The following is a 15,609-nucleotide window of genomic DNA, read 5'->3' on the forward strand; positions in this document are numbered from 1 at the left end:
AATGCCTTATTCTCAAATATGAATTTGAGAACAAACATGTATTAATACCACAAAGGAGTGGATTTCATGTACAGTAACATCTTTAGCTAACGTTTTTGAAGACAGTGTGGGGGATGTGGGTCATTTTTCGTATTTTGGAATCTGAACCACCTGGTTCCCATGACGACCGTTATGACGAGCACAGGCCAAGTTCTGCTGTGTTACATTTCTTCTTGTACACAGAGAGGACTGGCGTCTTTAAAGCACGGACACTTGTTTTCTTGCCTGGTCAGGGTGTTGGAGCTGGTGTTATAGGGTACTGAGGTCATTACTAGGTCGCGAGTGTAAGGTCACCCACAGATTTGCTTAATGATGGACATTTTTTGGTAGATGGCAGAAAATAGCAGATAGTACACTGTTTTGTATACAAGCGGTCTGTTTGTACTTCAATTTATTTAAGAACTTGAGGTATTCAAGGACTTAATTACATGCATTTTTAAATATACTTTTACACCTAAAGAATCAGAAGTGTATTATAAGGCTTGTGGGATTAACAGTAAAATCACTGTAGTCTTTGCAGTGGGTATGACAGCAGTCTTTAAGAAACCAAAAAGGTCTGAACTAGAAGGTGTCTTGAATTTGTTCTGTTAGTGCCTGCTCAGGTAAATGCAGAAAACAGTGAAGGACAAGAAACCAAAATACTTTGTATTTAAAAACCAGTCATTCGGAAAATATAAAGAAGTAGGGAAAAACCGCTGGCATTAGAAAAGTCTGGACACCATTTCATCTTTAGCCAAAGCGCAATAAAAATGACTGGCAAGACCAAGCTGTTCGACACTAAATCAAGTAACAGTTTTAAAACGAAATCGGCAGGATAAAACAGCAAAACTAGTTCTGTGAAGACCAAGTCAAAATTGCACTGACAGAAAGAAAGAAAAAGAAACTGAGCCATATGGGAGGAAAGTTGAACTCTAAAAGAAAGAACCTCGGCCAGGCTTTCCTGAAAAATGGCAGAGCTGCAGTTTTAACACGTACAAAAGGAGTTACTTCCATGAAGCACAAATAAATGTGAACGTTGTTCTGAATGCTAGGTAGGGTTGATGGGAAAACTGTTTTTAATGGTCACGGTACACAACAATAAGTTAATAATTAATACAATGGATTACTTAATTAAGAGGTAGGGCAGTGGTAGCTTAGTGGTTACGGTACTTGACTTGTAATTGGAAGGTTGTTGGTTCAAGTCCCGCCACTGTTGGGCCCCTGAGCAAGACGCTTAACCCTCAATCTTTCAAGTTATACTCAGTCAGAATTGTAAGTCGCTTTGGATAAAAGCATCAGCTAAATGCCATAAATGTGAGAAACTGTATCTAGAAAAACCTGAAATATTTCAGACTAATTTTGACTGACAAGGCAGAGACTAAGCTTTATTGTCACAACCATAAGTGCAGTGTGTCGTGGACTAAAGAGCAGTCACCAGCCAGTAGCTTCATTTGGATTCTTTGGTAGCCAGAGAAGACCCAGGGGCACACACACAGGCATACCAAAAAGCCGCAGCCAGGTACTGGTGCAGATGGTGTATGGTGGCGTGAATGGTGTTGGGTTCCTTTAATTCCTGAACATGTTGATGGTAGTTTATGTGCAATGCTGTTTTGAATATCTGTGCAGCTGGTGACCTGCATAGCTCCCTTTTGAGGGCTTTGAAACTCCCCTGTCACCTGATCCCTCCCTCCTGTTTTGTGATTGGCTGCAGAGGCGATTCTGGGAGGAGTATCAGCGCGAGAGCAGCCCCAAGCCTGGAGGTCTAGAGTCTATAGCGGGTGGAATCAACTCCCTCTACCTGATCCTCCCACTTCTGCTGGTTCTGCTCCTTATCGCTGCCGTCTCCGTCACGGCATGGAGGTGTCACTCGCGCAAGAGATCCCAGCGCAGCCCTGGCCGACCCCAGAGAGACCCCACCCTTGCCGTAGTCTCTATGGACCAGTGGGGGCGAGACTACCGACCTGACCTCAGCCCACACTCTGAGATAAGTGCACCTGGTAGCCCTGCCTACCCAGGTGTTGACCTCACACCTGGGCGTGGCAGTGCAGGGGACCTACCCCCTTCTTATGAGGAAGCCGTGGGTCATATGGATGTGCGCGTAGAGACAGAAGCCCCCCCACAGTATGAAGAGATTATAAATAACTCTGCTAACAACGTTATGATTGGGCATGCAAAATGAGGTATCGTCCAATCATAACACCCCACCAGACATCCCCTTCTTCTTGAGGTTTATCATCCGCCTTGCTGCGTCTGTCCTTCACAAACTGCTGAAACAGGTTTTTTAATACCAGCAAACTTCACAAGCAAAACACAGAAGATGCCTGCTTGAAATCAAATGCTTCCTAATAGGTAATGGAAGTCTCAATCCTGCTTTAGACAGTCCCTGTTGTACCCAGACGTCATGCCCATCTGCTCCGAGCCGTCTCGCTTAACTGGGAAATTCTGCTGGCCAGCGTCACTGTCCTTGTTCTCTGGGCCTGGATGCAAACATCCCCATCATTTAGATCTGCCCGGTAGAATAGGGAATAGCAGAGGAAGTGTCCACTCTTCAACCTTTCAGTTCTGATTCCGTCATGACAGAGCACTCTTAACGTTCCACCTCATTACACAGTGCTCACTATCAGTATTGGCAAAACACAGAGATCTGTGCGGAGCAGGATTCTCCATGTCACACACGGACAACTGCGTGGAGCGGGACTCTCTGCTACCGGACGTGGAGGCCTGCAGCATTATGAAGCCCTGGTTCTTTGAACACACCTGGTTCGAGCTAAGGAATACGACTGTGAAGCCCTTCAGAAGCCCAGGCTGCTACCTTAGGGCAGAGGATACGCTACACGATGATCAACTGCAGACCCGAGGAACAGTTTTGTATTTGTTTATTTGTTTGTGTAAGTAGGGAAGTTGTGTTGACACTAATGTTTTAATTCATTTCATTTCAACAAGAAAATAATAAAATCTAACAAGGAAACAGAACCTGCAGCCGAACTTAAAAACCTGGAAATCACAAGCAAACTCTTGCCTGATACGGCCCTGCAGCGTTGGTGTTGGATCCAACGCCTGTAGAGTGGCAGACCGAGCAGTGAGCCTTGATGTACCTCATCTGAGCATCGGTCACTTAGACTCCTTTTACCTGTGTATGCACATGGTGACACAGCTTTGTGTCTGTCTGTCTGTCTGCTTCTTTCCTGTCTCTTTCAGACTCAACTATATCCGTTCCTGTGAAGTCATCGCTCACGGTGTTGTGTGTGGATACACAGGCAGAAGGAATGCGTGTGTGTTGGGAGTGCCGGGCTTGTTGGAGTACAGCCAGCCGAGTCGTCCTGTTACAGGAAAGAAGCAGAACAGACGCTTCCTGTCATCAGAAACGCAGTTTCATGCAAGTTAACAATACTGAGGAAATGGGTTGCCAGTGAGGTTTAACTACAATTCACCGCAGTTTGTGCGATGGTTGTCAGAAGAAAAGTATACTTGCTATGCACTGATTATATTTTGGAAAAAAAAAAAAAGGTTTATAGAAAGAATATGCTTTTTTTTTGGTTAATTTTTGTTTTCTTAATAACACTTGGTTACTCCTTTAGGTTTACAAGTATAAAAAAAAATTCAGGTGAAAAATTATATGCTCACTATTGCCAAGAAATTTCGGGGTGTGTGTGTGTGTTTTGTGAGACGTTGTAGTTTGTAAGACAACTGTTAAGTTGCGGAACGTCAGGAAACGTTTTTGTGGGAGTTTTTTTGCAGGTTTCCTCAGGTTTGTGCTGAGATTAGTAATCTTCTCTGTTGTTGTTTGTGGGTTTTTTGTATGTTTTTTTTTAACATTCATGAATGTTAACACAACTGAATCAAATTTTTGCATAGGACTGGTCATTTGATAGATTGTTGTGTTAAACTGAGAATGTGATACAGAAGCATGTATGGCTCCCAGAGCAAGTGTGCTCAACAGCCATACCCTCCTTTCAGAAGCCACAGAGCCATGTTCAGATAACTGGGTCCAGCAGTCATACGGCGTCTCGGGTTTGGAGGTACTGGTCCAAAAGAGAGACGAGGGCGGTATTATTCTACATTGGGTCTTACTGTTGATCTAGTTTGACCCAGACTCTTTGAAAATGTTAGAAAATCATTTATTATTATGCATAGAAAATTCTCACTAATAGCTTTAGAACTGACAAAAAAACCTTAACAAATTGCATTTTACTATTTGAAAATTAAAAAAAAGTAAAAATGTGAGTGCTTTCAGTCATGGGGGATGGGGTAATGGGTGTTTATCCAGAGTACCAGACTGAAAGTCGGAGGGGCGTTTTGTTTACATGGGAATTAATGAGTTGAATCTAACTTTAGCAATCGAGTTGAATCTAACGTTACATGTTCTCAATTACCAGTAAAGATTTATCATGGATTTTGATGTCTTAAACAATCAGCCCCCTGAACTATGTTTGAGTCAAACAAAAGTTGTCTAGTAAACTAAAAGTATTGGCGAGTTGAAATGAACGGCAGGGATCTGGCATGAGCGTCCATGACAGCAGATGCCTGCTGGAAGTTTATTTGATGTGCAGATCTACAGAAGAGACATCCTGTGTTCTCTGATGGTGGAGATGGAGCAAAGAAAAGCGTCTGACAGCTGGAACACACCCTCACTATCGGGACTCTCGCATAGATGCAGGGGGATGTCTGTCTTTTACAGACATCGCTCCTGTGCTGTTATGGGCAGAACGGAATTGGCTTTTCTGCTCTTGAATGACAAACATCCTGCGTTGGGTTTGACTAGCTTAGGAGGTCAGGGTTGGGGAGTTAGCACCACTTAAAGGACAACAGTGGTATAATTCAACGCTGTTAATCCGGGTGGGGGGAGATGTGTTAAAGTCATTGGACTACTACAGAAAGATCTGTGAAGGCATGTGATTTTAGGAATGTTGCCCTGCGGCTTATGGATTTGTGAGTGTGTTCACACACTATAAAAGAGTAATATAACTGCATTATTGCATTTTTAAAACTGTTTTGAGTGAATGCACTTTTCTGGGGGCATTTCTTGTCCTTTAATGAGGAATATTGATGTTATAAATGATGAAATAAAACATGGCAGAGGATGTTTCTTTCTCTTAACCTGCTCAGCCAGAGTGAAAGGATGGAGACGTGAATAAACCTCACAATTGTCACTTTGATTAATACTGTTTCATTATTAGAAATGTATTCATTTTAAAGTTTATCACCTTGAGAAATGGAGTTAGAGTTGCCAGCAAAGCTGGTTATATCGATTGCGAGTTTTATGGTAACTAAACGTGGTGCTTTCATTTAATTTTTTTTAATTGTGTTTGCAGACAACAAAATCACAATGTGTGAGTAGATGTGTGAGTACATAATAAAACATTAACTTTGTTTTGGAACTTAGAGTTTTAATTTTATTTGTAATAAAGTTTTTCAAGCTGTGGATTTGCTGTTGAGGGATAAAAATCAGAAATGTGCAGAAAGGTCATGCATGAGAAGTTCCCTTTTTATAATATTAAATAAAAAAGCGGCATACAGCAATAGTCAAACAGTAAACGCCGGCAGATGGTCTACCACTTAGTTTCAAATGTATTAAACTGCCAACAAGGTTTTAATTTGAATGTTATCATTGTGTGTCAATAAATGACCAGTTTGATTCATTCACTCTGCTCTGAACAGCCTGTTCCTAAGTGCCGAAAGGCTGAAAAAGACTGAAATGCTTTGATCAGTTGTTGCTGGGTAACTCGTCTGTGTAGACATGCTGGCACAGGTACATAGTAACTCTTTAACTTTCTGGTCATGGCAAGAGGCCGCTGTGTGAACAGGCATCACCTGGTGCCCGAATGCTCCGTTACCGTGGAGATGTATCGCCACAAACGATTTGTTTACCACTTAGCTTCCATGTTGAGAGTCCATCACCAAGTGTTGGTTCTGTGTGAAAACAAGCTCCACAATAAATAGTTACAAAAGATTCTTTAATGTTTTTTTGACATATAAATGACACAAAATTCATATTGTAGGCCTGGTAGTTTCCACAGAACAGTAGTGCTATTAGCTCAGAAGGTCACATCAAAATGGCAGTGAAACAAGCAGCAGAAAAGTGTTAATGTAAAGAAACACGATCATCGCATGAGAGCGTTGCATCCTGTCAGCAAGGCATGAGAGAAACAAACTAATTCCACTCCAGAGGTCACGTCGAGACGTGAGAAAACAGTCAGCAAGTAACATTCCTGCCCTGAGAGAAAGGACTTCATGTGGTTTCCACATGGGTAAAAAAATGTTTGTCAGACAGCAGAAATGGCTTGTGGAAGGTTCTAGTGAATTATTTCTCCTTGACAGGCTCTGCAGAGAAGCTGAGTGACGCTAGACATCTCTGGAAGGGCGAGTCCTCTCAGATCCATTCCTTAGGGCTGCGTAAAACTTCAAGCATCTCCGCTTCTTTGGTGCCTGGGGCGGGCTCGTGCATGTACTCCCACCTGCCGAGAGCCGAACAGAGCCAGGGAACTTCAAACACACAGGGGAGCAGCCCGAAAATGGCAGACTATTATTATTACTATTATAGTATTATAATAACACTATTAATATTACTACTACAGGTATTAGTACAAATACTATTACTATAAGTATTTGTACTAATACTCGCAGTAGTATTAGTAATAATACTAATAATGCCACTGAAACAGCAGGCATGATGACAGACACACACACAGACACAGACACACACAGACACCTGACCTAGCTGTGAGTGGCAGAGACATCAGGATGCTCTCTATTCTAGAGCCTGGAGTTGCGAGGCCAAACTTCACACCCCGATCATAGACCAGGTTAAACTCCACATACCTGGAACACATCGGTCAATAGGCTGCTATAGCAAATACATACAGGGAACATTAATATCAAATATATATCATATAATTAATCAGAACTGTCAAAATGTAACTTCAAATTACCACATACACCAGCTGAATGGAATATGTTTGTGATCATGGTTTTTTATTTTTGTACATCGTGATTTAATAAAATCTTTGTTCACTTTTTTCATTTTCTCTCTCTGATTCTCACTTGCCTGCCACGTCTGATTTGTTGCCAGTCTTTCTCCTCCTGGGTGAAGGTGTCGTTGAGGTGCTTTCGGACGATGGGCACGTAGCAGGGGACCACGGTCTTCGCACAGCTCCTTACAAAACGGAACACCTCCTCCTGATTGGGGGAGTCCAGGTCGTCGAAGAAGATCCCACCAATGCCGCGCGTCTCCCCGCGGTGACGAACGTAGAAGTACTGATCACACCTGCAGAAGGGGGAGCAGGACATGTACATACTCATCCCATGTGCATAGATAAAAGTCCATGACCAATCAACCAACTGTAATCTATCGAAATAGCACCCAACAGCTGCAGTAGAAAATAACTGAACGCGTCTTATCTCTGGACTGCACGCACACGCAAACGCACGCACGCGTCTATCAGCAGGGTGAGGAGTCTCCTACCACTTCTTGAAGGCGGGGTAAAACCGGGGGTGGTGTTTGTCGCATGCCTCTCGCAGGACGCTGTGGAAGTGGACAGCGTCTTCTTCGTTAATGTAAACAGGCGTGAGGTCAGTGCCCCCACCGAACCACCACTGCTTAGAGCCTGCAGAGGGCGACAGAACCAAACACACCTACATTCACACACACACCTCTAGATGAAGGATTTCTGTATGGTTTGTTTCTTTTTATAAAATTATCTTCATTTCATTCTGTTTTTTTCCCCATTGTTCTCATTGTAGGACACTGTTCATATATATTCATATTGTTGCGTATTATAGAAAAGGCTTGTATTATAGCTCACTGTTTGTATTCGTGTTAACAAAACAGTTATATCAGCAAAGTATCATTAATGAGAGAGAGAGCAAGAGAGAGAGAGAGGGGCAGGAAGATGGGTGGGGTTGTTGAGATAGCAACATCTCTGTCCACACAGAGCCTGGTCTGAATACACAATGACACAGCAGAACTCACCATCTTCCTCTTCGATCTCAAAGTATCTGTAGTTGAAGTGCACTGTGGGAATGTGGGGGTTTTTGGGGTGGATGACGGAGCTGACGCCCATGGCAATGAATGGCAGCTTCCCTGTGACAGAGAGATAAAGAGAGGGCGGTTAGATGCAGGTCACGTGGCTAGTGTCGCGGAAAAGAGAGACCATCTGAGCCCACAGACGGGGGAATGCAGGAGCAGAGTCGGTTAAGTGTGGGGCCGTGCTTCTGATTCACACTCTCGCTGCAGATGGACCCGGGATCAAACCCAACGATTCCATGCACATGGCATTAATTCACAGTCTTGTACATGGAGGGGGCTACCACTCCTGAACAACAAACAATCAAACAACCCAGAACTTCACTCTTATCAGAAAAGACTGAGTTTCACAAAACAGGTGTGGTGGAGAACCTACCCATGGTCCAACCCTTGGTTGGGGAAAAAAACCTTATTCCCAGGAATTCCCACAGCAGACCATACAGAACATGGGGTCAGAGGTGAACCAGAAACAGGAAGTTGTCTGCTTACCATCTTTCCCCTTGAGGTTCTTTCCACGGCTGCGCATCTGTCTGGCGGCCTCCTCCGTCAGGTAGCCAGACACCACTGACACGTTCACACCTGCCTTCTCAAACACCTTACCGTCCTGCATCACACAGCTGATCCCACCACCACCTATCACACACAGAGAGAGAGAGAGAGAGAGAGAGAAAGAAAGAAAGAAAGAAAGAAAGAAAGAAAGAAAGAAAGAATTATTCTTATTAATATTTGTATTATTTCAGACCAATCACTGTTCTCTAACTCTTAATTTCCATAATTGAAAAAGTTGTAACGTGTTATGGTCATGTTTTAATACTGCTTTGGCAATACTGTAAGTGTATATGGTCATGCCAGTAAAGCTTACTGAACTGAACTAAGAGACAGACAGACACACACACACACACACACACAGACACAAAATTTTCACTTTTACTTCCTCAGTTTACGTGTTTCTGTTCTTTTTTCTTACTGATCTTGCTCAGAGTGGCTCTGGAAATGATCAAATATCACCACTAAGCAATCTCTAGTGCCTACAGGAGTATTTCTGGTTCTCCAGTAGAGCTCTTTGACATACCAGACATTATCTAAACTACGTTTATTTACACTCAGCTGCAAAAGCAGTGTGGTGTTCTATTCATGTCCTGTTTTAGTGAGTTTTAGGGACATATTCTGAATACTAGAGCAGGTTGCTGTTCAGAGGTGAGGTTAAGCCAGCGCCACTACAGTGGTGTCTCAGTGCTTACGGTACTGGACTTGTAATCAGAAGGTTGATGGTTCAAGCTCCACCACTGCCTGGTTTCCACTGCCGGGCCCCTGAGCAAGACGCTTAACCCTCAGTCGCTCGCGTTGTACTAAAGGCTGAACGCTGTAGATGTAAATACCTTCTTCACGGTTCCACCGGTCCACTCTGAACGTGCCACCGTCCACTTCCTCGAGCGCTTTACAGAACTCAGCCTGCGTCTCCATGATCAGCATCTCCATCCTCGCGCTCACATCGCCGCTCTTCCGCTGCAGGACCTCGATGTCGGTGACTGGCGGAGACATGAACGACTTGCAGCGTTCGGCGATGTCGCCCTGCTCCATGTCGACCCCGGAGACCCTCGTGGCCATCTCAGCGCGCTGGAAATGACTCACGCCCGCTACCGCAGCACCAAGCAGGACCGCCGCCCCGGTCGCCACGAACACCCCCTTTCTAACGCGCCCGCTCGCAACCCCCCCCGCCGAACCGGGAGGCACGTGCCTCAGTCCCGTAACTCGGGAAGACCATCTGCCTCGTGCCGTAAAGTTACGCGTCGCCGAAGAGCCCAGACCCACGAGCCTCAGGCTGGAGGCGCTGCACATCCTCGCGCCGGACCGTAACGTCCCGCTTAAGGCGCACGCGACGAAAGATGTCATCTTCCCAACGCTCACGAATAACGAACGACAGGTGAACTACTGCCCAGCAGGTTCCTCGACTTCTCGTGCAGCTCTGCACGTAGCCGGAGCTCCGCGATTCCGCCTAATGCGTCTCTCCTGGCGGCGTGGCTTGTCGCCTTCGTGCCGTACGTGTTCCAGGTTGAGATGAATTATGGGAAATGTAGTCTTTAAATGAATAAGTTGTGCATTTCGTTTGTCCCAAAGCACATGACGTTCAACAAACGGATTTGTCTTAGCAAATAATAATAATAAATACAGTGGATGTTTATTTTTAATTGCAAATCGTAAAAGAAATGTATTTTTGAGAATTATTTCAACCGATCTACAAAGAAATTGCTCATTCTTGGTGTAAGGCAAGTAAATACCAGCCTGCTCTGGCGCGTGCTCTGCATTTACAAGTAAGTGAATTCCTTTTATTCTTCATTCATAAATATAAACACATAACAAAACAGGCTGCAGCGTGCTACCACAGCCAGTATCATAACTGACATCTCAAACTGGAGAGCCCTTCTGTGTTTCCACGGTCTGCGCAGGCGCGTGTTGTCTGTCTCTATGACAACACGTTATAGCCGGCTTAAGAGAGCGAGCGGATTAAACACACGCGCAGGTGCACGCAGGAACCTCAGGCTTCCAGGAGGACAGCTGATGAACACCTCTGAGCACGAGCTACTGCATAAAGCAGGAGGACACAGCCTCGCCCAGGTACAGGTGAGCTGAAATACATCACAGGTCACAGAAGGTCAGGGGTCCACCCGGCACACACTGCACTGTTTATCAGCCAGACCTTGTTGTTATGGTAATGAAACACAGTATATTTTTAAAAAATGTTTCAACAGCTATAATTTATCTGTTTGTACAATGCCACCAAATTAAACTGCGTACTGGTTTTGTCTATTTGGTTTTGGTTTCTTTCCTTGTATTCATGCAATACGAGTCATAATCTCTGTTCTCCTCAAGAAGAAAAATTGTGTTTCACCCTAAATCATATTACATTTTGGCTCAGTGATTTTAGTTTGATTTGTCTGTGTAAGGGCAAAAAGAAATGTTGGTTAACTGTGTTTTCCTGTATCAAAATACAGTAATACAAAAATGAAACTTGAATGATGAAATTTGTACAGAAATTAGGACTTTAGATTGAATTTGACCCCTGAATGTCCTCTGAAAAGAAGTTGGCTTTGGTATAAAAATGAGAACTGATTCCTAAGTGACTCATTCTGTGGTGCTGTGATGCTGTGTGTGTGTGTGTGTGTGTGTGTGTGTGTGGGTGGGTGGGTGGGTATATGTTGTGCCTTGCTGTGCCTTGCTGTAATTGAAGCATAAGAAACAGAGGCAGTGTGTTTGCTGGTTTAATGCTTTGTGTTCTCATTCATGTTGATTGTATGAGTGCTGGTGTGTCAGTGCAGGGAGAGATGAGTACAGCCGTGTGCACTAATACTCAGGAGGAGTATGATGACGACTTTGAGAAAGACCTGGACTGGCTGATCAGCGAGGACGAGGGCAAGGGTGCGGAGCAGGTCAGTGTGTGTGTGTGTGTGTGTGTGTGCGTGTGTGAATTATTGTGAATGATTGAGTCTGCTGCATGTCTGAGAGATAGATATGTAGAAGACCTGTGTGTTTGTATCTCTGTGTGTGTGTATGCTCATAAGATTTAGCCTGCGTGTTCTCTTACCATAGCAAATGGTGTGTGTGAAACCCAACCTACTGACACAAATCCACACAAACACTTTCACTGAGACGCAAATCTTTGTCTAATTCCAATTCATTATTAAAAGCTGCTTCTCTATGTATCTGAGTGTCCTACACACACACACACACACACACACACACACACACACACACACACACTCACACACACACACACACACACACACACACTCATTTACCCTCTCAGCTCCAGAACAGAAGTTCACTCTGCTTGTTTTGTTCATTGTTGTGATCTTGACTAACTCTGTTGTTTCTGGAACAGGACCCCGATGATGATGATGATGATGAAGATGATGATGGTGATGAAGATGTTGAGGCTCAGATAGACAAAGCGCTGGATGAAAATGAGAAGAGAGTGGACGAAGGTAGAGACACACCAAGCAAAGGAGACGATAGTGGAGCAGAAGAGCATCGACTGACACCCACCGACGGCGACCGTGTTACCACGGAGACGGCTCTGGCTGAGGATAACGAGGATGAAGAAAATCAATCTCTCCTGCAGAAGATTGAACAGGCCAACAGACAGTTGCAGGACCAAGAGGCTCCAGACCAGATGCGCAGACGCCGTCTGCAGTTCAAAGACACACTGGTGGACCTGGTGGTGCCTGCCCAGAACTACAGCGCCCCCTGCAGGGACCTCGAGGTGGATGGAGACGTGGCGGAGCAGATGCTGGAGCTGAAGATCTCTCCGCAGGAGCAAAGGGAGGGCGGGGACGTTGGTGGGGACAGGCACAGGGATGGACAGAGAGTGGGAGCGAGGGAAGGGCGCGTGTTGGTCGAACGAGATGGGAAGTTTGACCTGGTGAGCTACAAGGAGGTAGAGAGCCAAGGCCTACTCCCGCCTTTGCCTGGATGCCACAGCGACGGTCACCATGGCTCCCCGCGGACACAAACGGAACCTGTAAAGAGCTCCTCTTTGTCTGTGAAGTCTAGCTTGGCTTTGCAGGCAGGGACCGAGCCACGGCATGTCCCCCGACCTCCTCTGCCCCGCGGCCGGGTCCGGCCCAACTCTGCCAGCCACACCCAGGGGCCATCAGGCAGGCAGGGGATCGGTGGCACGCGGAGGGTCCAGTCGGCCAGCGGAGCTCCGGCTCTCGGCACCTTCACCCTCTCGCCACAACAGAAAGAACTGCTGACCAAGCAGCAGCAGAGGAGACAGAAGCTCGCCCAAGAGGTTGGTCTGCACAGTAACCCAGGGACCAGCAGTGATGAATGTTGATTTGAACATTTAAGAGGATTTTAGAATTAATCTGAGCTTTTAAAACTGTCGTTCTTTCTTGTTTGTGTGTTTGTTTTAATTTCTGGCCTCTTCCCACTCTCTGGCTATCAGGAGGAAGAGCGGAGGCGTGAGGAAGAGGAGCATAAGCGCGAGGAAAACGAGCTGGCGTTCCGAGCGTGGCTCGCGAAGAAGCGGCTTCAGCTACAGGACGAGAGGAGAGTTCAGAGAGCGCAGCAGATGGAGTGGCTGAGCTGCAAGGTCTGTCCACCAGGTGGCGCCAGAGCACTTGCAACCGATGCATCCCATTCTTACAGCAATAATGGGGATGTGGGAAAAAAAATTTGTTTTTTTACTGTATCTGTAACTGGACAGTTTAAAAAGTACAAGTGCCATTACAATTGACACAACTTACACGGATTATTTCTGCTTTAGTATGATGTTTTTTTTAATTGATTTATAGCTAAAGTGGTGTGTGTTTTCAACATTATATTTTGCTGGATAAAATTAGTCTTTCTGTGTGCATATGTGGATATCTCTCTCCCTTTCTTTGCGTGTGTGCGTGTGTGTGTGCGTGTGTGTGTGTGTGTGTGTGTGTGTGTGTGTGTGTGTGTGTGTGTGTGTGTGTGTGTGTGTGTGTGTGCGTGCGTATACGCAGAAGGAGTGCTCTGACCCGGATGAGGCATTCCGACTCTGGCTGCAGAAGAAACAGGAGCAGCACTTGAAGGAGAGACAGCTGGAGGAGATGAAGCGGCTGGAGCGCGATAGCGCGCCCTACCTGCGCACGCCGGAGGAGCGGGACAAAGCGTTTGCTCTGTGAGTGACTCACGCCGGGTAGCAAACGAAAGAAAGAAAGCTACCTGACGGATTGTGACATTCCCGTTCTTCAGTATGTAGAAACCTGACAAAACATGTCTGATGTGTTTTTACCGCCAGCAATTCTGAGTTACCCACTTACTCACCCACACTGATAACACTAAATCTATTTTTGGTTTTTCCCTGTCGTAACATGCCCAATCCAGTAAAACGTCTATCTCGGTGGTAAACTGGATCACATGAGTCAGAGAAGGAAACCCACAAGACTGTGAAACCTGCTCTTTTCAAAATCTGTGAAGTAGCGCCCTGTAGATTCAGTGTCATTGGTCATGTACGGGTTTCAAACCACGTAAATGCATAACCGCAGCACTTCAGGCTGCAGTCAAGAGTCTGACGTCAGAGGGTAACGGTAGCATCAGCTATGACTGTAATATGTATGACATGTAGCTGCGGGTGGGGCAAGACCCCTGAGTGGGTGGAGGGGGCGGTCTGAGCATGTAGTCACGGCACGCAACTCCCCTGCAGGTGGCTGAGGCGGAAGCGGGCGGAGCAGCGGGCGGAGCAGCGCGCTGCTCGAGTGCGCTCCCGCAGGCTGATGCTGGAAGTGCGGCGCGCCAGGCGAGCGCAGCGCCCGTGGTGCAGTGTGAGCGAGAGCCGACCCTTCCGCTTCGACGACCCCTACAGCTACTGCTTCTGACGTCCAGCGCTTGTCATGGTTACAGTGACTGAGCACCCACTGTCTCGCCGTGTCCAGGGATGGAGCTACCGCCAGTGAATTCCTCCGACTGCAGTCACCGCTGGTTACAGCGTCTGAGCTCCTCCCTTCCCACAGTGTCCATGGTTTCCGACCACAGGAATCACTACGATTACCACTGTTAAGCTTGTCGCGTTCCACAATCGTCATAACTACACATATTATTATTAGTATTAGTTTTTATATAGCGCCTTTCTTAGACTCAAGGACGCTTTACAGACAGATATCGTGAAACCGCAGGAAACCCACGCAGACATGGGGAGAACATGGAGACTCCCCTCAGATAGGGCCTCACACGTAAGACCCTAGCACTGAGAGACAAACGTGCTAACCACAGAGCCACCGTGATGAGCAATTACATCAGAAATAGAACATCTCTCACATGTTCCTCCCCATGTCTCTTAGACAGCACAGATCACTCTTGTTAGAGGCCTGGGACGTGAACGAAAGAAAAACTCCACTCTTTCATTCCACATATCTTCATCTCTGTAAATGTCCTTTTGGACAGATCAGGTGATGTCAGACAACAAGGCTGTGCTACAAGACCTCAACACACTTTAACTAATTTCAAGAGTGGTGAGTTTGTGAAGGATTTACGTCCAGTGACCACCTTTCTGTCTGATTACACTGGTGATGTCACGAGGCTGGCGTCAGATCTGCAAAGATCTGATCCAGAAGCTGAAATACTCTATAGCCGTCTGTCTTCTTCTATCTCTTAGATACATCCAGGTGCTCTAGGAATGAGTATAGTATATTTACTAGTGCGTATATTTACTGAGGAGCAGTCACTTGTATAACTTTAAATTATATTTTTATTATAGTATTGTAGCTTTCACATATTCTTGTGTTTGGTAATTTTAATATTTATCAGATGACACTCTGAAATAGTTCATGTAATTCAGTGTACTAATAAGATCGTTACCTAGAAAGTACTTCTGGAGTTACACTGTTTTCTGTGCTCTGAACGTGTGTGGAAATTGTACGTGTTATTAAGTAATTAATATAATATTAAAATTAACATAAAGCTCCATATATACCAGCCAAACGTCGCCTAGGTAGCCTTTATAATGGTTGGTTCTGGCACGTTTGAAAGGAAGACAGGACCTCACAATAGCGATGATCTCAATGTGTAGTCCCATCTGCCGAAAAACTTCATTACCCAGC

At 45.5% G+C, this 15,609-nt stretch overlaps 3 protein-coding genes across 11 annotated transcripts in view; 2 read left to right on the forward strand and 1 right to left on the reverse strand.

The window, feature by feature from the left end:
• The window catches only part of prrg1 (proline rich Gla (G-carboxyglutamic acid) 1), a 7,469-nt gene extending 2,073 nt beyond the window's left edge, over positions 1-5,396 (forward strand). For 2 of the 3 annotated variants that reach the window (XM_027026243.2, XM_027026244.2), the window contains one exon: positions 1,730-5,396. In XM_027026243.2, coding sequence (XP_026882044.1) covers positions 1,730-2,197 — 468 coding nt within the window. In that variant the 3' untranslated portion in view covers positions 2,198-5,396. The remainder of the gene's footprint in view (positions 1-1,729) is intronic. The other variant, XR_003411752.2, reaches the window with a different exon arrangement.
• A 557-nt stretch (positions 5,397-5,953) lies between these two features.
• Positions 5,954-10,091, reverse strand: cpox (coproporphyrinogen oxidase). Its single transcript, XM_027026242.2, has 7 exons — positions 9,421-10,091; positions 8,531-8,674; positions 7,988-8,098; positions 7,481-7,622; positions 7,064-7,282; positions 6,733-6,837; positions 5,954-6,473 (listed from the first exon to the last, which is right to left on the reverse strand). The coding sequence occupies exons 1-7, from the start codon at positions 9,932-9,934 to the stop codon at positions 6,389-6,391; spliced, it is 1,320 nt and encodes a 439-aa protein (XP_026882043.1). The 5' UTR covers positions 9,935-10,091; the 3' UTR covers positions 5,954-6,388.
• Positions 10,092-10,486: 395 nt separating this feature from the next.
• ccdc181 (coiled-coil domain containing 181) lies at positions 10,487-15,608 on the forward strand. Of its 7 annotated transcripts, none has more exons than XM_035522144.1 (6): positions 10,487-10,663; positions 11,354-11,469; positions 11,922-12,833; positions 12,990-13,136; positions 13,534-13,691; positions 14,217-15,608. In XM_035522144.1, exons 2-6 carry the CDS (start codon positions 11,365-11,367, stop codon positions 14,386-14,388), a joined length of 1,494 nt encoding a protein of 497 aa, XP_035378037.1. In that variant the 5' UTR covers positions 10,487-10,663; positions 11,354-11,364; the 3' UTR covers positions 14,389-15,608. The 7 variants fall into 7 exon arrangements, with proteins under 7 accessions (XP_035378037.1, XP_035378038.1, XP_026882060.2 ...); XM_035522145.1 differs by having other exon boundaries at positions 10,487-10,657; XM_027026259.2 differs by having other exon boundaries at positions 11,359-11,469; positions 14,217-15,513.
• The last annotated feature ends 1 nt before the right edge of the window (position 15,609 follows it).

Source organism: Electrophorus electricus, chromosome 23 (genome assembly GCF_013358815.1).
Source record: "Electrophorus electricus isolate fEleEle1 chromosome 23, fEleEle1.pri, whole genome shotgun sequence".
Lineage (NCBI taxonomy): Eukaryota > Metazoa > Chordata > Actinopteri > Gymnotiformes > Gymnotidae > Electrophorus > Electrophorus electricus.

Excerpts from the sequence above, each read along its gene's own strand:
- cpox (XM_027026242.2), bottom strand. The coding sequence starts at position 9,934 with ATGACATCTTTCGTCGCGTGCGCCTTAAGCGGGACGTTACGGTCCGGC. Across the intron at positions 8,675-9,420 it reads CCGGTGGAACCGTGAAGAAG|GTGGTGGTGGGATCAGCTGT; the intron begins GTATTTACATCT and ends TGTGTGTGATAG. Across the intron at positions 7,283-7,480 it reads TACCCCGCCTTCAAGAAGTG|GTGTGATCAGTACTTCTACG; the intron begins GTAGGAGACTCC and ends CCCCTTCTGCAG.
- ccdc181 (XM_027026259.2), top strand. The coding sequence starts at position 10,508 with ATGACAACACGTTATAGCCGGCTTAAGAGAGCGAGCGGATTAAACACA. Across the intron at positions 11,470-11,921 it reads AGGGCAAGGGTGCGGAGCAG|GACCCCGATGATGATGATGA; the intron begins GTCAGTGTGTGT and ends TTTCTGGAACAG. Across the intron at positions 12,834-12,989 it reads GACAGAAGCTCGCCCAAGAG|GAGGAAGAGCGGAGGCGTGA; the intron begins GTTGGTCTGCAC and ends TCTGGCTATCAG.